Source organism: Echiichthys vipera, assembly GCF_963691815.1.
Source record: "Echiichthys vipera genome assembly, chromosome: 10".
NCBI lineage: Eukaryota > Metazoa > Chordata > Actinopteri > Perciformes > Trachinidae > Echiichthys > Echiichthys vipera.
The window spans coordinates 24,691,071-24,714,145 of NC_139835.1; the positions used below are offsets into that span (position 1 = coordinate 24,691,071).

General features: G+C 42.1%; 2 protein-coding genes across 4 annotated transcripts; both read right to left on the reverse strand.

Annotated features, from left to right (window-relative positions):
• Positions 1-741: 741 nt before the first annotated feature.
• Positions 742-2,770, reverse strand: LOC310952457 (uncharacterized protein; the record flags this gene model as incomplete). Its single annotated transcript, XM_083921073.1, has 5 exons — positions 742-850; positions 1,560-1,705; positions 1,796-1,914; positions 2,469-2,571; positions 2,723-2,770. The coding sequence occupies 5 exons, from the start codon at positions 2,768-2,770 to the stop codon at positions 742-744; spliced, it is 525 nt and encodes a 174-aa protein (XP_083777199.1).
• Positions 2,771-6,804: 4,034 nt separating this feature from the next.
• Positions 6,805-21,346, reverse strand: med14 (mediator complex subunit 14). 3 transcript variants are annotated; one of them, XM_083921161.1, is made up of 29 exons: positions 20,937-21,346; positions 20,188-20,214; positions 19,980-20,085; positions 19,680-19,853; positions 19,466-19,595; positions 19,199-19,327; positions 18,959-19,066; positions 17,916-18,048; positions 17,608-17,758; positions 16,821-16,932; positions 16,284-16,409; positions 16,030-16,108; positions 15,544-15,703; positions 15,198-15,389; positions 14,672-14,806; positions 14,465-14,541; positions 13,459-13,619; positions 13,219-13,365; positions 12,673-12,887; positions 12,180-12,449; positions 11,235-11,484; positions 10,650-10,772; positions 10,231-10,407; positions 9,733-9,971; positions 9,438-9,617; positions 8,996-9,103; positions 8,511-8,636; positions 7,717-7,906; positions 6,805-7,618 (listed from the first exon to the last, which is right to left on the reverse strand). In XM_083921161.1, exons 1-29 carry the CDS (start codon positions 21,110-21,112, stop codon positions 7,545-7,547), a joined length of 4,275 nt encoding a protein of 1,424 aa, XP_083777287.1. In that variant the 5' UTR covers positions 21,113-21,346; the 3' UTR covers positions 6,805-7,544. The 3 variants fall into 3 exon arrangements, with proteins under 3 accessions (XP_083777287.1, XP_083777286.1, XP_083777288.1); XM_083921160.1 differs by having other exon boundaries at positions 12,673-12,917; XM_083921162.1 differs by lacking the exon at positions 10,650-10,772 and having other exon boundaries at positions 12,673-12,917.
• Positions 21,347-23,075: the final 1,729 nt, after the last annotated feature.

The window sequence follows — 23,075 nt, forward strand, 5'->3', positions numbered from 1 at the left end:
TCCACTTACCAAGCTTCGCCGTTTCATGGTTCTGTTTAATTTTAGGTCCAATTCAATATCCAACAGCGCCCGGAGGCGTTTTTCTCTGCACTGTTGATAAAGACCCTTGGAAAATGAACTAAGAGGACCCAGACTAATACGCCCAAATGACATAAAATAAAATAAACCTTACATCATTAACTGATCCGACAGCTAATCTTTACTTCTGTGAATCCAGATTTCTTGTTACTTTAAGAATTTGTTTTTACAAAAGCCATCCATCTTTATTGGAAGTGGGTTTGGCTGCTGTGCATCTACACACACAGCGAGGGGAGAAACTATGATGGTATTTCCACCTGTGCTTTACCTGCCAATGAACAAGTCAAAATGTCTGCCCTTCAGATATGATCACATTCACAGCAAATACATTTCCCTATTGCATTCATTTTTATTATTCCACTTTGGGTAAAAAAAAAAAAAAAAGCAAGAAAGAAAGAAATTATAACAGTAGTGCAAGGAAGGATTCGGAAAGCTTACATTCATTTCCAAACAACTGACTCACCGTATAGGACTAGTATGGGCCACATTCAGGAGGACGGTATAAAAACCTACATGATTTGTGAATGAAGAAGGCTATCCAATCCCACCATCAATCAGTCGAATCAAATTGTGTAGCACCTTTTCACAGTCATAACAACATGAGTTCATTTAGAAGAGAGAACGCCGGGGTTCATAGATTTAAGAGGCGTCGGTCGGGGTGAGTCAGGACAGGAACTGTGACACGAAGGTCACGGCCTGGTGAAGGTCGTCTGTCAGCTCCTCCGGTAGCGCCAACACCACTGATGTTAAGCTTTGAGTTAGTTCCAATATCCTACACAGAGAGAAATGTCATCAGATTGTCTCTGCATTACAGTGTCATTATGGCGCATAGTCATCCCATAGTCTTTTTTGGCGCTTTCGTACATCAAATAAGCCATCGAGACGTTTTTTTCTTGTGTAACAACTATTAACGGAGAAATCAGGGAGAGTCGCTATTACAGTCGGGACATGCTAACACTGATAATCTCTGGGACAGTACGGTCAAGGCATTAAAACGGCGTTTTAAACACTAATACTGCTCAAAATAACACCAAAACCGCTGCAGTAGCATGAGAAGAGTCCCTACTGGATTGAAAACTGAATGGCTACCAGAGCAATGTAATTAGAGAACTCAGAGTTTATAAAAGTCTTTCAAAATACTCTTTTTATAAACTCTGAGTTCTCTAATTACATTGTTGGTGCTTTGTTTTATGTGTAGGGACTCTTATCATGCTACTGCAGAGGTTTGGTGTTATTTTGAGCTGTATTAGTGGTTAAAAAGACGTTTTAATGCCTTCACCGTACTGTCCCGAGCTTATCAGTGTTAGCAACGTCTGTCTGTTAGAGACTCTACCGGATTTCTCCGTTAATAGTTTATACACGAAAAGAACTGTCTCGATGCCTTATTTGATGTAAGTAAGTGCCGAAAAAGAATATGGGATGAAAATGTGCCGGAGTTGCACTTTAGTCATCATCAACTTCCCATCTGGATTTGAACTCACCAGTTGATGTAGTGAGCAGCCAGCTGAGGTTCGTGCCTGGAGCCTTCCTCCGACACCAGAGACTGTTTCATCTGTTTGAAATTGGCCTCAATGTCTTTCTTCATTTCAGAGAAAGCCTGAATCCCTCTGAAAGAGCTGACGACTTGCTGTGAGAAAAGCAACGTCAAATATCACACGACTTACAGTGGATTGAAAACATGAGAGGTCGATGCATGATGGAAAAGTGTTCTCCTTACATATATAACCGAGAGCTGGTGGGCAATGTACTTGTGACTTCCAAGGTGCCTGATATCTTCTTCTAGCTGTTGACTCAGCACCAGGAGCTGGTTCAGTTTGGCAATGTGGAAGAAGTATTCTACAGAAAGAGCGTCAGATTTATTTATAGAGCACAGAACAGTCAAGGTTTATGCCAAAGTGCTTTATAACAACATAAATGAGCAAGACACAGGTACTTAAAATTCATGCATAAATACAAAATAACCACACATATGTATAGGTAGTCCAGGACGGGAGGAGGCAGGTCTACTCCTGACTCTGCTGCAGTTTTAAATGGTTTATATTACATGTGCATTTTATAGACGTTTGTAATCATGTGTTATTTCTTAATAAATGGGAAGACCCAGGACTAGTTGGAGAGATTAGATCTCCACACTGGCCTGGGAACAGCTCAGGATCCCCCAGTTAGAGCTGGTTGATGTGGCCCGGGAAAGGGAAGTTTGGGGTCCCCCGCTAAAGCTGTTACCCCCGCGACCTGACCCCGGATAAGCAGTTGAAGATAAGATGATATGAGATGTTGCCCCTATTGGCTTTTAATCTGGTGTTTTATGTTTTTATGGCACGATGAAACAAAGACAAGACAACATTTCCCCAAAAAACTATAACAGACTGAAAAATGTTTCTTCCATTTACCGTCCATCGGCGGCCTCTCCAGCATTTCCACTGGGCTTCCTTGAATGAGGAACACCTCTACACGAGGAAACATTACTGACAGGCCGAGCATGTCCAGGTAGTCCTGAGGAAGCAAATTAAACCACTTATTTCTGGTACAACATGTAACAGTTACCCTGAAGCTCACTTCTTTTGGAAGCCTGTGAGGTGAATGTTCTTATATTTTTAATGGCATACCATAAAAGTCCAGTTGGACGATAGCATTTTAGTATTACCTCCAGCTGGGGCATAGGCTTTGGTAGATGTTCAAGGCACTGCAGCATCTGGTCAAGAATGTCTGATCCTTGAGCCTGGAAAGTGTCTGACTCTTCTGGGCTACACCCTTGTCCTAACTGCTCCTGGAACTGGAATATAGAAACTATCGATAATAAATTGTTATTGGATAAAAAGAGGAAATATGCAGAATAATGAGAAATGCTTATGAAAAGTGGACCAGATTATAAGCCTTGGCATGTTGGGCCATATCATGATTTAACTGTCAATAACTTCCTCAAGTCTAATGCTGCGTTTGAGTGCTGTTGTAAATGTCAACGCCATCTGGTACATACAGAAATGTCAACGGTGTAAATAGATCCAGAAAAATGTGAATCTGACAGAGCCCAGAACGTGTGGGTGCAGAGGATTACTGTTCACAAGTTAATAAAGAGTAAATCTATATGAAGAACAGTTGTTAGTGCCCGGCCTAAATTAAAGATAAAGCTTGCAGATTAATTTAAATCAATCTAAATGTCAAATGAATGATGTGTGTCCATCATTAGCTTGTATAATTAACATACTGCACACCCAGTGCTAATTGACTTTCATTTAATGAGTGTGTAGTGTGCATTTGTTATTACATTATGCTTGTTTATCTGATTTGGTTCAGCCGATGAATATACATTTTATTTGATAGTCGGAAAAACTTTAGAAGCCCATTTCTGCCCATGTGGGAAAAAGCTTCCTCGAGTTAGTATCTCAAAATAATGAGTTAGTATTTAAAAATAATGAGTTAGTATTTAAAAATAATGAGTTAGTATTTAAAAATAAAAAGTTAGTATCTCAAAATAATGAGTTAGTATTTAAAAATAAAAAGTTAGTATCTCAAAATAATGAGTTAGTAACTCAAAAATAAAGTTAATATGTCAAAATAATGATTTATCTCAAAATAATGAGTTAGTATCTCAAAAATAGTTTGTTTCTTTATTTACACATATAAACAATAAATAAGATACCGTATATAATTTAGAAGAGAAGAATTGCCTAAAAACCCTCCAGGAGCTTGAAGAGTGGCATTCTCCACACAGCATATTACAGGAAATATTATTTTACAAGGTAATATAAACAATTCATATGAATCTATTAATACATATAAAAAAAAACTCAAACATAACACTCATCTTCTCATAATAACTTAGTTTCTTAAAATAATAGGAAACTTTCCCAAAGTAAGTCATTATTTTGACACACTAAGAGATTATGGGTTTTTTACCACTTTGGCAAAGAAGGACTTCCATACAAAACTGATGAAAACTAAAAAGAAAGTGGAGGCAACAAATGTGATTTTTGTCAGCAGTGGTGAAAGTAATTTAATGCATTTAGTACTCAGGCCGCCCTACCTGCTGCATCTGTGCCCTGATGAGGAGGTCCAGCTGCCCACAGAGACACAGCATCTCCAGGCCCACCTGCTCTGGACTCAGCTGGACGGGCATCAGAGGTCTCTTCACCTGTAGCTCCACTGACCACACAGCAACCAAGATCAGTAGGCCTGTCTGTGACAGCTAAGCCCCTTTTTTCCCCTCCCTCCTTTAAGAACAAACAAACTCATGGGGGACCACATCTGAAACAAGTGCATGTGTGATCTTCCCTACAGGTCCCAGGTAGGATGGAGATGGAGATGGAGAAGGAGATGGAGATGGAGATGGAGATGGAGATGGAGATGGGAGATGTATAAGGACTGAAGGGGAGTGGTCAGTGTGTTGAAATGAGACTGGGGGGGAGCACCCCTCCAAGATGCAGTACAAACACTAGAAATATGTCACCATAACACTGCCACAACCCCAAATACAAAGTGTTTTTTAATGCTGGGACTTACCTTTGAACGCTTCATGGTAAACGCACGGCTGACAGAGCGGCTCAGATGCGCTCCCTGCCATGTCTGACTTTATCACACTATTCCCCTGAAGCTGCGGCGCTGAGAAAAGCCATACATGAGCTCATTCAAAGCAAAGTCAACAGCCCTGCCGAGGCTATGGAGGCAAAAAAGATATATGTATTTATCTTTTTTTGCAGTTGCTCGGAAGTATCAGTCGCAAAGTGGCGCGTTCGCGTGTGAAACGCTCAGCCGGGGTGAATAAAAGCCGACACAGTGTTTCTCTGCGTCCGTAATTCGTCGTTTTCTTTGCCGGTGTCGATGCTCACAAGCAGCCGCGAAGAGAAGAATGCATCCTCTTACAGCCAGAGCATCCATATAGCGATGTTATATAAATATATATTGGGAGAGATAATAAAAATAAACAATGCCCACGCCCTTTGCAACAGCAGCCGTGCAGTGAGCGGCTGTGATTTGCAGTTTTGAACGCCCCCTCCCAACACAGACGGAGCCTTTCTGAATGATGTCATGATTTAAGGATGAGGATCTCAGCATCACTTGGTGAAGATGCTGATTTCTACAGGTTTAATAACAAAACACCTGCTTTCACTAAAGTCTAGACTCATCTGTATTGACTAAAGTCATTGATTACTGCTAAAATTGGTTTTAGCAGCATCAATTCCTTGTTTTAATTTGTATTCAAATGTATTTTCATGTGTTTATTTCCAATGTTTTTTTGTTTTATGTAAATCACTTTGAATGACCTTGCTTTTGAACTCGCCTTGCCTTCATTCAACTCACTAAAGTACATTTACTCAAGAACTTTTGTGATGGTATTTTCATTTATTACGACTCTATACCTGTATTCCACTGCATTCAAATGGAAATATTGTACCTTTTATAACATTACTTACTACACTCTTAGAGTTGCTAAGGGTTATTCAGGGTTATTACTTTGGCCTATATCATGTCAAAGACTATTCAGTTTTCTAAGAAGCAAATCCTCACAACGGAGAAGCTGGAAGCAGGAAATTGGCTTTTGTGATTTGTGAAAAAAATATTTAATTGGATATTTAAATAATAAGATGATTAGTCTTGAAAAGCCACACCATACTCCAGCGCTGGGGTAATAGTTGCTGATTACTTGACCATTGATAGACTAATCGTTTTAATTCCTGCAGCTGGATTCATTACAGACAGTATTATTATTCTAGTTACTGTAAGTGTGTCTGTCTCTGTCTTTGTCTCTCTCTGTCCATCTGTCCGTCTTTTCTCTCTCCTTTTCTTCCTCCCCAACCGGTGCAGACAGATGTCAGTCCTCCACAGAGCTGGGTCTGTCTGACGTTCTTGACTGTAATAGGGAAGGTTTTTGCGTTGCCGCTGGGTACTCAAGGGGGAATTGTTGGGTCTATGTAAATCATAAATAAGTCATAGAGTGTGGTCTTTACCTATTCTGTAAAGTGACCATAGCTAACTTTTGTTATGATTTGGCACAATAAATCAAATTGAATAGCTATATAGTGAAATTACAGACTGAGATCAATTCATAAAACATGATGCATTGTTACAGATATTACTTTGTTACAGAAAAAATAAACAACCTAAAATTATGTTAAATAAAATGTGCTCCCCTCAAATTAGCACTGGCAAATGCATCAATAATAATCATTAATATAACTTTTAAAAAAGGCTGCATTTCCAAAAGTAAATGTACATGTGCTTACTGCTAATAAACTTTATTTTTATCTTTTAGAAAAACAGCCCTAATCCTGCTCACCCAGAATGTTAGCTGGAGCGACACACTATAGAACAAAACGGGGTAAAAGCATCCGCACACTCAAGTCTGTGCAAAAATTTGTATAATTAACTTGCAGTTGAAATGGTTTGAAACACTAAAGAAGTTGAAGTGGCGTTTAATTAAAATGGAAGGGCTCAAAGAAGTTAAAACTTTCATTTTAAATGGAAACAGTGAAGAAAGTTAATTTAAGTGGAGCTGCGTATTATTGAAGTCCAAGTGCCTAAAGGATTTGAAGAGTAACATAAGAAAGAATTTGCTATGTCAGTGTATAATAGTAATGGTGAACATATTTACTCGTGATACCTTTTACATTGACATGCCAATACTTCTGTAATTACCTAAGTCAAAATTGTAAAGCATTACATTTACGTGTAGGAGGATTTTTAGTGTATTGCTACTTTTTACTTCAGTAAATGACCCCGTTGTTTGAGCACTGCCAGTGGAAGATCCTCAAAGCACAAACCAACTCTGGGCTTGGTTTATTAAATAGCAAAGTCAGGACAGGAAGTCTCAAATCCTTCAATCAGGACTCAAAATAGGTCTTAATAAAATACAACTGGCGTATAAAGTTTGTCACAGTTTTACAGTATCCAAAGTGAAAGTCTGAAATAAAAATGCAGAGGTGTTGACAAAGTAAAGGCAGGAAAGACAATTAAATAGTGTGCTAAGGAGTATATCTCCTGATATTATAATAATACCAGTCTGGCGTTATATATAAAAAAAAAAAACTGAAGACAATTCTCTAGCAAAAATCTAACTCACATGAATCTTTTCAACACTCAAATATACAATAATATACATATTTTCGTAAACAACCTTAATTTCAATAGATAATCTTGTTTACAAGTGCACCTGGAGGAAAAAATATCATTTATATCCTTTTTCATCAAATGATCCCCTCGTCCACGATTTACCTTGACGGCAAATCTTGTTTGTGAGCTTCTATCAAGAATAAAGACTGTGGTCCACAACTGTACATATTCATCTCCCTTTCACAACAGCAATTATACATCAGATCGACAGTCCAGTGGCTGAAGCAGAGAGGACACATGCTGGGTTTTGACATCTTGGGACCACAGTTGTTACTCTTGTTCTTCTTAGCTCAGAGATGGACCCATCCTCTGTCTCAAAGGGTATCCAGTTGAGTTCCAGTACTCTGAATTTGTTGTTTCTACTGACGAGTGCCAGGGGGTAGAACGAGGTTGGCCATCAGCTCGTGAACAGAAGCAAATATCGTACACTCACCTGAAAGAAAAGTATAGACGCATGAGCAATTTGATACCTCGTTTTCAGTATAATAAATAATTTAGTGTTCATCGTGTGGACGTGTGTGCGAGTCTCACCCTGTCTGGCGGGATGCAGTTCATTGAACCTCTTAAGGATATTAGAAACCATTAGCGCTGCGGCCCCAGAGGAGCTGTGCTGTCTGGGGATGTCGGCCTGCTGAGTGAGGCCTGTGGCCATGTCGTACACGATGGGAACGATAATGCTCACTGGCTCCTGGGGCACCGGGATACGCTGGGTCAGCTGCAACTGTGAGGCAAAAACACACGCACGCACGCACGCACGCACGCACGCACGCACGCACGCACACACACACACACACACACACACACACACACACACACACACACACACACACACACACACACACACACACACACACACACACACACACACACACACACACACACACACACACACACACACACACACACACACACACACACACACACACACACACACACACACACACACACACACACACACACACACACACACACACACACACACACACACACACACACACACACACACACACACACACACACACACACACACACACACACACACACACACACACACACACACACACACACACACACACACACACACACACACACACACACACACACACACACACACACACACACACACACACACACACACACACACACACACACACACACACACACACACACACACACACACACACACACACACACACACACACACACACACACACACACACACACACACACACACACAGTCAGGCTGTTTCAAATTATACTACATAGGTATTACAACTTGTGTCCTGGATGTGGAGGGCTCATGGTGGCGCTCTGCTGAGACTTACAAAGAAGAGCATCTTGGACTTCAGCACCACAGCGATGGTTCCAGGAGGGGCGATGGGGGGAGCACTGGGAGGGATGGTGAGACAGAACTGGACATTCCACTTCAGCTGTGCAGCCTGGTCAGGGAACTGCAGAGAAAGACACAATTATCAAGATATTAGATGGATGTTTAAACTTCCATGTGTAATGTGGGGAACACTTTCATACAAGTCACACAGCAGTGCAAAACACAGATTATCAGAGCATTGGTGTTCTGTAATGTTGTTGTAATGTTTCAACTTTTATTTGACAGCTTGCACAAGAAAAGAAGTGGAGGGAGTCGTATTCCATTTCTTTGTTATGACAACTGTGTAGAGATGAGGCTAAGCATTTTTTTTTTTAAGTTATTTTCTACGTTTACCTAAAAATAAATACCTAAAAAAAAACAACAACAAATAAACTGACTCAATACATGTAACTCTTCTTATAAACAGAAACGGCTACGCACCAGTTCCAGCTTCATGATGCGCACACAGTCCCGAAGGATGTTAGTGGGCGCCCCCAGCAGCTTTGTAAAGGCATTCAGAGTGTTGTATTTGAAGGGAGGACCAGCAACCTAAAAAGAGAACAACAGGAGATGGATTTATGAAATAATAATAATATGAGTGCAGGCATGTGCTCCTACAAGAGGCCTTAAAATCTACCCCTATTAAATTAATAGAGGTATTTTAATTGAAGCACTAAACATCAACTAAGTTTCAAATACGATATTTTTGATACGATATAATAATATAATATATATAAAACGTGTATAAATATATAATATAATAGGATGTATTATCATCAACAAACTCTTTTTCATGTACGAGTCAAACTCTTCAACTATGCATGTACTGTATACAGTATAAGTATTATGAAATAAGATTCAAATGGCTGCTGCTTGTACTTACCCGCGTCTCAAAGAACTTCTCCAGCACCTGAAGCTCCTCCTGGGACCAGGGACCTGTATTTTCTGGAGTGACTTTGAGCTGCAGCGTCTGGTAGTTCTTTGGGTTGAGAGCCACGCGGCACTTGAGGACGTCAGTCTTGAACATGATTACGCCCGGCTCATTAGAGTTCACAATAGATAACTGGAGGAAAGTTGACAGAGTAATGGAGCTTAGTGGAGAGCAGAACACATAATGCAATGTGAGGGGGAAAAAAACACACCAAGGAATTATCTCTCCAAATTATTGCAGTACTTACGTTGGCCTCCTGCTGGATGATCCTCTGTAGGTGTCGTCTCATGATAACTGAACCCAGAAAACGCTCAAGTGGCGAGCAGAGGTAGCTTCCTGCCAGGCCTGGCACCAGGCAGGGAGTAGGCGAAGGGAGCAGAAGCACATGCAAGGCATTGTGGGTGAGGATGGTAGGAATGGAGGCAGCCCAGGGGCGCTGAGGTAGCTTGCGGGGTGGAGGCATACTGGTAGGCATGACCTGTGAACCTAAACCACAGACAGAGAGGGAGACAGAAGTTGTAGTACCGACAGACATAAACACCTGACAAAATACTCAAAACTGGCTCTGTGTTAGTTCCCTGTTTCCTGTTACAGTAGTTGTGTCCCAACATTTTGTCGTGAAGACACACATACACAGTCTCCCAAGGGGGAAACAATACTGACCTTGCTGGTAAAAACACATGAAGGTATCACTGTCAGGATTGTTTGCTAATGTTAAAAACAACACTGAGAAAGCAGTACTTACTGGACCCGGCACGTGGAGAATGAGGGTCGGGAATAGGCGAGTGCAGTGAGGGGTTACCGGGGGACATGCCATGGATCCTTGCCCCAGGAGAAGGCCCTGAGACCTGGGGTGAGCCTGGCCACTGGCCCCTATTGCTGGGTGACACCATGGCATATGGAGAGCTGGGGTCCAGAGCACCTAGGGTCAAGTAGAGATAGCCATCAGCAATAAAACAACACTTGATGAGCAACAATAAACTCAGTCAAATCAATTCACCACTGTGTGCCCACTAACAACAGGCTATATTGTATGTCATATGCTTGTTAATGTCTGCAGCCTAAAAGTGCCAAGTAAAGATGTTCAGTTCAGCCCATTCCAGCCCTTGTCCAGCAGAGCAGAATTACCACCAGGCCAGACTTTACGGCCACCCTGCTGCTTACCGTGGGGACTGGCAAAGCTGGTCTGGCCCATGGCTATGCCCAGAGAAGACGGAGACGGGGTGGGCCCGAAAGGAGAAGGTGCCCTCAGAGCTCCACTAGGGGAGCCAGAGGCATGGATGTTCCCTGCACGCACACACGCACACACATATCAAAAGGACTCGTCAGACTCTGAGGTTGACAAGTTGTCCTTACACACTCATGTACACACATGCTAAAGCAGGGCGGAAGGGCTGTAGTCTCTGGCTGGCGGGCTGAGATGGAAAGGAATGGTAGGAGCAGGTCTAAATGCATGCTTTGTTTCCTCTTGGCTGTGAGGTGTTTGTATGTTGCACGAGAAACAACAGATCTCATGGTTTCACAAAATCAAAATGGGCACACATGGTTGCTCTTCATGTTCACATTCACACATTCTCATCTTACAACACACATAAGTCAGCAGCAGGGAGGTTGATGAAAGCAATGTGATTCAAAAACAGTGATTCATCGGTCATAATCCTGTATGGCAGCTTGACAATCACATCACACAAACAATACAGGATATCATTCACTCACGCATTCTAAACCAAACACCAAGCTTGCTTTTACCTGGCGACTGGGTGGGCATCATGGATGGTGAAGGAGTTACGTTAGCGTGGTAATTTGGTGGCGGTGACGTGAGAGGAGGATAGACACCGCCTGCACCCCCTCTCATTGTTTGTGGCTGCTGTTGAGCTTGCAACTGGTTCATCAGACTGTCCATCACGTCTACACCAACCGGCGAGGGTGGGTTATCGTCTTCAGTGACAGAGCGCCGGCGAGCATCCTGATTACTGTCTACAAACATATTCAGGAACGTCTAGACCGGAGAAAGATAAGAAGGACAGAAGAAGTTGCTATCATAAAACTGTATATATGCATTACATATACTTTTGGAGTCAAGCTGTATTTCTTTTTTTTTAGTTGTGTTGATTAGAAAAACACCCTTTCAGTACTCAACACACAGAATTGAAGGGCTCTTTACACTGGAGTGATGAAAAGGGAACTATACAGGTATCTTTGCTTAGAGGGGAAAGTGCTGGCCTCGCAGCCCCAAGATGGCAACTAGAACATCAAAAGCTAACTAATTAATACTTTATTGTTTGAGGGGTTATGTTCCAGAATACTTATTGGTCAGGTACAGTGACTTTGTCATCTCTGTAACAAGACTCCAGGGCGAATGACTTTAAAAGGTGCTGGTAGACACACTGTATGTATTAACTCTGGATGGAGCCAGGCTATCCGTTTCCCATTTCCAATCTTTATGATAAGCTACGTAAACCAGTTGCTGGCAGAACATTCATATTTACTGATTTATTTATCAGGAAAGCAAATAAGAGTATTTCTATTATTTTAACTTGTGTCCACAGGTTACATATTTTATAAGTATTAGAACTAAAAATGGCAAGATTTTTGGTCAGGTGTTTCTGTCTTCTTGGTCAGATAGCTTAGACAGAAACCCATTCCCATAAAAACTGTTAGTTGACACCACTACCATGCCTGAGTCTGGTATACCTTGAGTCCAGGAGCAGGGTAGAAGCCCTCCACAATCTTAGTGTTGTCAAAAAGACTGTAGGCTCCATCTCTGATGGCTACCACACCGCGGCTGCGGCAGTAGATGTCGATGCAGTACATGTTTCTGAACGCCAGGCGGATGTGTGTGGGGGACTGGGGTAAGATGGAGAAGCACTGGTAGGCAGTGTTGGTGCGCTGGGTCAGGCCCAGCATGGGCACTGTTGGTAGCTTGTTGATTGCATTCAGAGGGGCCTGTGTGTCAGAGAGTACCTGAGGAGGTTGAAAAAAAGAGAAACGTTACCCAGGAAATTACACAGAACACTAAAGTAAAAGAAGATGTGTGATTAGATAGAGAACCTAGCAAAGAGGAGGAAGTAATGTGAACACATTTAGGTCAAGCCTTAAAAGTCATTTTGATCATCATTTGATCCAGATATAACAAGTGCACATATACATGTTGTGGCTGCATTTTCACAACTGCACTACTGTGTACCTGCAGCAACTGCATCACGTTTGGACTCTTGTTGAACATCTCTTGTAGTTGATGAAGGATGATGTTGTGGCAGTTGGAGCAGCCAGAGTTGGGCCCCACAGTGCCCAGAGCGAGGTGGAAACGCTGACTGTTGGAGTTCCACTGGATAGTGACAGAGCTGCCCTTGGTGGTACCATAGCACAGCACCAGCTTACGGTAGTTGTACAGCCGCACCTCTGAAAACAGGCTCAGGTAAGAGGGCATCTCTGGAGGGAAGCAGTCACAATGTGCAGCTGTATTAGATCCATGTGTTTCTTTGACACTGATGAGTGTAAGCCTTAACTAACTGTAACTAAATGTGCCGATTTTAACACATGGAAATTCAAAAGTAGATCTGATTACTCTGGTTTTTATTTTATTGTTTTCAGCACAGAAGTTACATTCGCTGTTATCCCATACACCTGCAGCAAAATGACCTTTAACATACTGACTGATTTAAGATGAACTGACTTTTATCAGCTATTCATGTAAGTGCAATTATTGCTTTACAGATGACTGTGCACGTACCTGGCAGAGCTCGAGAGAAGTTGAGGACACACTGGTAGAGCTGACTGATGGCGTTCCAGTCATTAAGGAACATCTCGACCACCTTCCGCCCGCCCACTGGCTCCGACAGAGGGTTTTCATAGGTCAGATATACATGCCGCGTAGATGCTAAAAAAGAGGAGAGATGGGTTTGTTTAGACACAAGGCCATGTTGTTACCTTTTTAGAGATGAACTTGGAACACTTGATATGTGGTGTGTACCTTGCTCCTTGCTGTGTGTGCTGTTGAGGGGGCAGTTGGCCAGCATGAGTTCAGCCACCCAGGTTCGGTTGTTCCTGCCCTGAAGTCGGAAGGTACAGTCCAGCAGAGACCGCTCTAAAGCTCTCCTTGTTTCGTCTCCTACACCTTTACAGGGAGGAATCCTGCAAAACAAAACAATTGCACTGTTTAGTCACAATGGTTTTGGCAAAGTATCATACTTGGCAGAAAACATAGATTTCATTGTATGTGCTTAAAGGGTCTGGTGTGGAACATTTTACATTTAATAATAGATTTGTTTTACTGCCAATTGGCAAACGGTTGTTAAGCAACTTACAAATTGAGACTTTCACCAACTTTCTCAGTTGTCTGTAACAGCCTGTGGATTGACTTCCTACTCTGTAAAGGAATCGGGACGTTTTTTCTGGGAAACTTCAAAGAATGTGCCTGAGTCCCTTGCCTCTCTTCAGCTTGCGTAAAGCTAACAGTGTTAGCTAAACGGAGTCCGCTAAGGTCAACAAATGAACCAGCAGAGTCCACACATGCTGTTTTTCTGTTATAAATTCAGCAGCCGCAGTCTGGAGATGGACCTAGGGTTGGCGGCTGTCCTGCGTAACGGCAACAGTTAGTGTTCCAGTGGGGATCAGACCCCCGGTGAAAGGGTTTCTGCTGGCTGAGCGTCAGCAGGCTGCTGGGCGCTGCAGAGTGTGTGTATAGCGGAGGCACAGCATGTGTGGACTCTGTGTTATGGTGATAGAAAAAGATCTTTTTTCCCCTTGGTGCTGATAAAAATCCTAGAGAAAACACTGAAATGGGAAAAATATTGTGGTTTCAGCTGGCTTATATTAGCTAATGTTAGCTTGCTTGCTAACACAGCAGAATTGCCAGCTAGCAGACGTAGCTAATATTCGCTGACTGCAGTTCACTAACAGCCACCTGCGTCGCTAATAACAGGTGTTTTCAAAAAAGTTACACAGAGAACCTTTAAATTCATGCATGTGTGCCTTACTTTAGTAGACGTATCGCATGACTGCTGCCATCTCCCTCCACTTGGACACCCTGGTTTGGGATCTCCATGTTGGACAGCTACTCAAAGACAGACAGACATGCATTATTAGCAAGGAAACACAAGACTGACATTGCCATGCTTAGTGTTCTTAATGGCACATCTATGACTGGTATGAATGATTCAAAGTGTCTGAGCACTGTGACATACCTCTGTTCTGAGGCCAATGAAAGGCATGTTGGTGTCACACATCGCTACTAGGTGAGCCAGCTCTTTGTTGAAGGCACACATTTCTCCAGACCGCTTAGGCTTCTTTGGCTCTGGGTCCCCCTGGTCCCCAGATACCTGCAGGGCAACAGAGACAAAACAATGATCATTTGAGTACATCTATTTAGTTTGATTTAACCATCTGGGCACACATGCCTTTTCTGAGCAATGGCTTATCTTACATTCACAAAAGTTACGCATGTTCACAAGGGGAAGCTGACCAGTACAAGCCAAAAGCTGAATTTACACTTATATATCAGGAGGTATAGAACGTAATCTATGTATGACATGCATTTGTAATGTCTACTGTCTTTAAGGGTGGACAGAGCGTTCATTGTTACTGCATAGTTCTAACCTTTAGGCCATCACATCCATTATAAAAAATAATCAATTCATGTATGATAAAAAATGCTGTATTTCAGCGTACACAAATGAAGGTTTGGTGTACAACTACTCTAGCAATGACTACCTTTCTCTTAGTCCCAGGTCGGGCCCCTCTACCCGTTGTATCCTGGACGAGGTGTTCTAGGTTGGGTTTGAAATGCTGCAGGAGCTGTGCGCACAAGGGTCCTTCATCTCCTTCCAACTGAGACACAGACAGGAAAGAGTACTTGTACTGCAACGCTGTGGGACTGCTAGGCACTTCAAGCATTTCCACCACCTACAAAAAAAAGAGGAGTAGGAGAGAAAGGAATTGGAAAGATCCCCGGCAGAGAATTAGAGGGAGGGTGTCATAATTAGAGCAGATTATCATATTAACAGAATTTTAACAGAGGTTTAGCACTCTTCAGAAATATATTGGTTGTGGAACTCACAATGTAGTACTGCGGAAGACGTGTGAGCTTGATGAAGAGTTTGTGTTTGGACAGGTTGCCAACGGGGTGAGAAGCCGTGTTGGATAGGTGAAGGACATCAGTACACACAGTGGGAAGGTGTTTCACAGACTGTCGACAGCGCTGCTCCCCCAACCAGAATCTTGCCAGAGAGAAAAAAAAGATTTGGTGTCTCAGTGAAAAGTTGCAAAAAGTTCTGGATTCATAGCTCATACTGTTATAGCATTTCTATTTTTCACTAGTGCAAGACTCTGGCAATCCATCTTCCCACCTGCTTAGCCAAGTGTTGCTACTGACAGCAATTAGTCAATTTTGACATGCCAGAAGCAGGCGTCAGACTCTGGCTTCTACTTTTTGACTCTGAACAACCTCTGCCATCTTTCACCAGTGCCAAAATATACTTTATACTGTCAGGTGTGAATATACATTTCATGTTGACCGCTATTTAAATAGAGGAGGTGGACTCACTTCAGTTGTTGAAGCCAAGATATGATGCGCTTCATATCATCATTAATGTTTTTTTCAATGTCATCCAGCATGGACTGATCTAAAGAGAAAACACACCAGAGTTGCATTCTCACCAAACTGAGCATACAAAACAATAAAAGTAAAATCACAGAACATAATTGTGGACCTCTTTATTGTTACACAAACCAGAACACCGAGGGCCAACACAAGGAACAAACAAAAAATAGTCATGAGTAATGTTTGCTATTACTCACCTAATCCATACAGCATGGGTTGGAACATGCCAGAGTGCAGGTCTACAAAAATGTGTAAGCACTCTGAACGACCACAGGGCTCAAGTATTGGAATAACGAGTGTGGGTAAAGCAGTCTCGATGAATGCTGAAATGAACAAAGAAATGCCTAAGTGATTATTTTGAGAATGATTCAAAACAGGTACATGTATTGATAGAAGAATCCTGATTCACATTGTTCACATTCTTTTTTTGTCCAGAAAAAACTCCAGTAGACGCATTAACAGTAGCTGTAGTGAGGAGCACAGTTAATGGGGGATGCATGAGGGAGCACATCTTTCTGAGCTAATGGGAATTTCGGACAATCAATTTATCATAATTAAGACCAAGATAATCCTCCTCTTGGATTATTTTCAGGGTTAAAATTCGGCATACTGCATCCCAAACAATGCCTCTTTAATGATTAGCACATGACTGCAGCTACTGTAGGCACACTTTGCATTTGCTGAATATATATCTCAACATGTATTCATGACAAGAAAGTAGGGTGAATACATACAGTTGTCACTGGGATTGCTGGTCTTTAGAATGGCCTTCAGTTCCTGTAGCTTCTGATGGGACCGGGCATGCACACTGTCGATCAAAAGTTTCTCCACAGACAGATGGTCAATCTAAAGAATGAGTGCGAGAATACAAACATTGTTAGAAATTGTAAGATATTTGTACAATAAGCCAAAATGAATAACACTTAAAGCAATTCTTACCTTTCTGACATTTTTACACTTTTATTTTGTGATCATTAAATTCTCCTAATAAGGCTATGGTAAACTAAAATGTAAAAGAAATTCACCAGGTGTTAAAACTCCAAAATATCAAATTCATATATATTTTTGATAAAAGTCTGACCAATAATTTTATTCGGGCAGAATAGAATAATTTATCTGAGCTTCCTGCTTGTCATCCTTCACTTCATTTCAATTGCGCTGCTCATTCTGCGTTCAAGTGCCTTGGGAAATCCGAAGTTTCGGACCTCCAACTAGGCAAAGTGCACTGGAATGCATGTCAAAGTGGAACCTTCTTCTAGCAAATTTGGGGTCGGTCGATCTCCCTTGAATACGATGGCAGGAGGTTTTCCTTTGACAGGCATTCAAGTGCACGTTCCTAGTTAGACGCCCAAAACTTCGGACTTCCCATGGCACTGGAACGCAGCATTTCTCTCACTGCACTCGTCGGGGGAGGAGGGAGCTTCACAGGTCAGGCAGAGGGAAAAGGGTGGGAGATGCGCTTTGAGACACTACACATTAAGAATTGCTTTAATGTTACACAGAAAAACATGTCCACCTTACCTTCATGGCTCTCTCCATTAATTTGGAGTCACAGGCTGGGAGAGGAGGCTCATGAGATATTTGCAATGGCTTAGATCCATCTGATTCATCAATCTTGATAGTGACTTTATGTACTGAGGCTGTACCCGTTTTCCTACCCAAAACCAATTGGCTGGATAAACAAAGAAAAAGACAAGACGAGTAGGAATGAAAATTATATAAATGCATCCTGACAGTTTGAGCTTCCTCTTAACATTCAATTTAGGTTGTTTTCTAAGAACACACTGTTCTTGTCAATACATATGAGAGCAATATAAAATAAGTCTTACTTCCAGACAGTGAGCGTGAGGTATTTTGCTGGCACATATCTCTCCTCCTGCACCAGGTCTCCCCATCGCTCTCTAATCAGCATCAGAGTCTGAGAGTGGAGCACCTCCAGCTGCAGTGACAGACAGAAAGAGTCTGGAAAGAAATGTGGTTAAAGAAAACAGTGTGGGAAAATACCAGGTGAATAGAGATAAAAAGTACTATACACACACCTTTCAATTAACATTCAAAACACACACATCCTCAAGACACATACACTTTGTTGATAAAAGGGGTATTTGTGCCCGACACAGACTGCTCTTTGACACGGTGAGCTGCACTGCTGGCGTCAGTGGGGGGAAAGGCAAACCAGAGATGTACTGATTAGCATTGTGATTAGCACAGCCTCAGTCGCGCTCATCTCGCATGCATGATTAGGGTCTTTGATATTAGCGTGAATGCTAACAAGCGGTCGTTTCTCTCCACATTTTATCACAAACTGAGGAGTAATAGGCCTGTGACTGTTTGATCAGAACAAATCCTCTCCTTCCTATAATTGTGTTACAACAGAAGGATGAATGGCACGCTTATCACTGCCTGAAAATTCATGCGTTAGGTGATTGGTTTTGATGTAGACATGATGGTACACTCTCATTTAGTAGATCATTCAAATGAGCTGTAACTTTCCAAAAGCGTGAACATGTAAAATGTTTTATCTGTTGTTGGTTTTTTTTTTATAGTATGAACAGGTGTTGGAAACACATCTCCATAAGGAATAAAATACACCTCTCTAGCTGACTGGGTGACAGATTGTGGTAACAACAAAAATTTCATTAACAAAACGTGGTTGATTTGAGAATTACTGAAAAAAGACAGGGTTAAAAGGGATGCAATTCTGCAGCTGTGTTTCTCATTGGAATGCTGCAAGCGTCTGCTTGACCAGTCAATACTCTATATGCTCTGACACACTCCCGCCCTACTGCAGCAGTTCACATCAGACTGGGACTTAAGCCAGAAGGGGTTTTGTGCAGGACACACAAAAAATGCAAAGACGAAGAAAGGATACGCAAGCAGTTGTACATGTCCTGCAGGGGCTTTTCATCTGCACATAGACGTGCCTGGACCAACTCGTGGATGAAGTTCACTTGCAAACTGTGGACCAAGGCTCGGCCATCTTTCAGTGTGGAGAAGGTGGTTGGAAACCAGTTGAAAGCAAATGGGAAGGGGAAAACATTATTAATGAAGTGTATTGAAAACCAGCATGTCAAGGTGATGTGCAGCAGAGCTGGAGGAGTGAATGCATTACCTCCAGTTTCTTTGTCCTCCACCAGAATCTCCAACTTCAGCAGCCTCCAGGGAATATCGGGGTCATCTCCCATTACCGTCAAAGTGGCCTCAAACTCTCCTTCCACACGAAACTTTACACGCCCATTAGCTATACAAATATACAAAGAAGGAAACATGCCCATAAGCTCTTCTCATAACCAAGATGACTTAAAACAAACTGCAAAAGTCGTTTTAAGAGTGGATATCAGTTAAAGTATACCATAGTGGATATACACAAGCTGCTTACCAACTGTGAGGTTTGCTAGCTGGGGTGGTAGGTCTGTGGTGACAAGGCGGTGTCGTAAAATCTGATTAAGTTGACTCAGGGTGGTCTGCTTCTCTACCTTGGTGATGGGGTCTGGTGGAATGATCTTATCCTACAGAAATGGACACAGAAACAATTGTGGCAAAACAAAACTTAGCAGTCTTAGCAAACGGAGAAGGAGGTTTGACATACTTACTCGTATACATGTGGGCAGGCGTGGGTATGACCCTGTGGTGAGAACATCAATGGCAAAGGGGATGGCAAAGCTGGGCAAACGCGCATGTACCAGGGCATCTCTGGCCAGCGATGCAAGCCTATCAGCTGTATCCACAAAAAGGATGGTCTGCTGATCCAAGAAGCTGGAAATCATCTGTAACCATGGATACCACAGAGAGGTCTAAGAGTAAGCTGAATTGGTTTAGGTTGGACACAAGTCAATTTGCAGTCTATTATCAAAAATACACCAAAACAGGGAGTCAAGTTACACACAACATACCGCACACTTCTCAACTTTCCCTGCATTGCTTGCCCACTTCACCAGGGCTAACAGGCGCACAAATAGCTGCCTGGTACGACTGGCAAACTGGACAATTTCAATTTTCCTGTAAAGAAGAAACAGTAGTTAAATATTTAAACAAAACCAAATAAAAACAGCTTAACAGAAAGAGGGGCTGAAGGAGTGAAGAGATTAATAAGAAACAAACCTTTCCATGTCCGTTTTTCTGGGAAGTCTAAAAAACAAAAACATTGAAAAAAGTTTAATAATTACAGCCAGTGTAGTCAAAGTAAAGCAAAAACACAACACATAACCTTAATTTATTCTGTGTATCTTGGTATTGTTTTTTGTTTGCTTTGAGATATATATATATATATATATATATATATCAAGGCAGGCTGTATAAAAAAACATCTTACATAAACATAAACCGTCTCCTCTCAAGAACATACGATAGTGTGTTAACGTATTGACTGTTTGTAAATTGTCTTCTTCCTTTAGGTTCTTTAGAAAACGTTCATCTGCATGTATTTTGATTCTGCATTGTGTTTTTTGCCGATTTTTTTAATCTTCAAGCACTCAGGGGTTTATTTTCTCCCACTGATGCATTTATGTATGTATATGTTTATTTATGGGTTATTTTAATCTTGTTTATTGTGCACAAATAACTAAATGAAAAACTGAAACACTGATATTGCACAACAAACCACTGGCTAACTTTTAGATGTCAAGATGATGTGTTGTTTACCTGCACGCCCCCACTAAAACCAGTATTTAATCTGTGCTAGCTACTTTGTTAAAGCTGGAAATATGAAAACGCATATGCTAACAGCTCCATTAGTCCCAACTTGAGCTTTTATTTTGATAGCTGGTAGAAGAAGAAGAAAAGCATCCCCTGAGTGTACTCATGTTAGCTGATTAGCTTTGAGGCCTGCTAAATGCTAACATGTTACTTACAGTTCTGCCAGCAGGGTGATTTCATGGTAGGTCCTCTGGAGAAGAAACTCAATCAGCAGGCTCAGTCGGACCCCCTGTGTGGCCGGTGCCCCCGGTGGTGGTGGCTGCGGACCCGATACAACCGGACCTCCGAGTGGGACGAGCTGCCCATCTGACCCAATCTGCACCGGAGCCATTTTACAACGACGATAACGGGGCTAACGTCGGTTAGCAACACCCAGCGCTACACAGGGAAACCTATCGAGCTGTAGTAGATAACTCCTTGTGAAAAGATTTTCTTCCGCAGTCTCACAACATTTCTTTCACGAGACGAGTTTCTCGACATGGACTTGGTGTCCTTGTTCGGTAGAAAACTGAACAAATGCACCGAATTTGGTAACTCATTACGGAGAAGACTCAGCGCCGCTCAGCCGCCATCTTTGTCCGGTGGAAAAGAATACCCGGACAAGAGCCTTGAGGAGCGAGAGTAATCCTGAGTGTACGGAGGACTGAACATGACTTCTTAACATTGACGTCTCAATAAATAAATACAGAAATTAATACATGAATAAATAAATAACTGCATGAATAAATGCTACCTCTTGCCTCATTTAAGGTTGAATATGTAGAATATTCATTAAAAGTGATATATATATTTTTTTTTTTATTATTATTATTATTATTTTAAATACACCCACAATGCTTTTTGAGGGGTACAGAATGAAAAAATTTCTTTTCCATAAAAAATTTAGTCTCATCTCATCTCATCTTCAACCGCTTATCTGGGGTCAGGTCGCGGGGGCAGCAGCTTTAGCAGGGGACCCCAAACTTCCCTTTCCCGGGCCACATTAACCAGCTCTAACTGGGGGATCCTGAGGCGTTCCCAGGCCAGTGTGGAGATATAATCTCTCCACCTAGTCCTGGGTCTTCCCCGAGGCCTCCTCGCAGCTGGACGTGCCTGGAACCCCTCTCTAGGGAGGCGCCCAGGGGGCATCCTTACTAGATGCCCAAACCACCTCAACTGGCTCCTTTCAACACAATGGAGCAGCAGCTCTACTCCGAGTTCCTCACGGGTGGCTGAACTTCTCACCCTATCTCTAAGGGAGACTCCAGCCACCCTCCTAAGAAAACCCATTTCGGCCGCTTGTACCCGCGACCTCATTCTTTTGGTCATGACCCAGCTATCATGAACATAGGTGAGGGTAGGAACGAAGATTGACCGGTAGATCGAGAGCTTTGCCTTCCGGCCTTAGAGCAACTGCAACACCACCCCCACTGCTCCGATTCTCCGGCCAAACTCACGCTTCATCGTCCCCTCACTCATGATCCCGAGGTACTTGTACTCCTTCACTTGGGGTAAGGAAAAAGATTTAGTCTGAATTAATATTAAAAAAAATTCTACGGGTTTGACAATGACTTTCTGTCACGTTCTGTTTGCATAGTACCAGCCAATAGAGGCTGGCATTGCGGGTGGCCAGGGTTGTCTGTTGTTAGGTGCAGCTACTTAAGGCTGGCACTGGGTGTAATGGAGTTTGCCAATCCTGCACCTGCATTATTTGTCCCAGCAGCTGAGTGACCTGAGATGGGAAAAAAGAGAGTCAATATAGGCCAAGCATTCACTCGATCGGCATTAAAATGTTTCTCCTTGAGCTGTAAGCTAACTTTCATGTTTACTTAGCTGTAACGGCTAACGGTAACTGCCAGTCAAACTCCTCTGCAATACTTGTTTTAAAGGTTCGATTTGCCGGAGGGGATGGGTTCAAACAGGGTCAAACAGACTCCGGTCTCCTGCAGGCTACTGGGCCGAGTCTGACCAACCTGGCAACCTGATAGGTGGAATTTATTTCTGTTGTTGCGACTACGATCTTGAGACAATAAACTGCGGTGTTCTGCTCATTCTCCATATTCAACCGTTAACATATGGACACAGAAATACAGAAATAAATAAATAAATGTAGATGAACAAAAATGTAGCAATAAATGTAAATGTATTTATTATTTTATTTATACGTACCTGGTAATAATGCATTCATTCATGTATTTATTAATAATTCATTTACGCATTAATTTATTCTTTTATTCATTCATTTATTCCTTTATTTATTTACTTATTTATACATTTATGTATGCATTTATTGATTTATTGACACTTAAGTCATG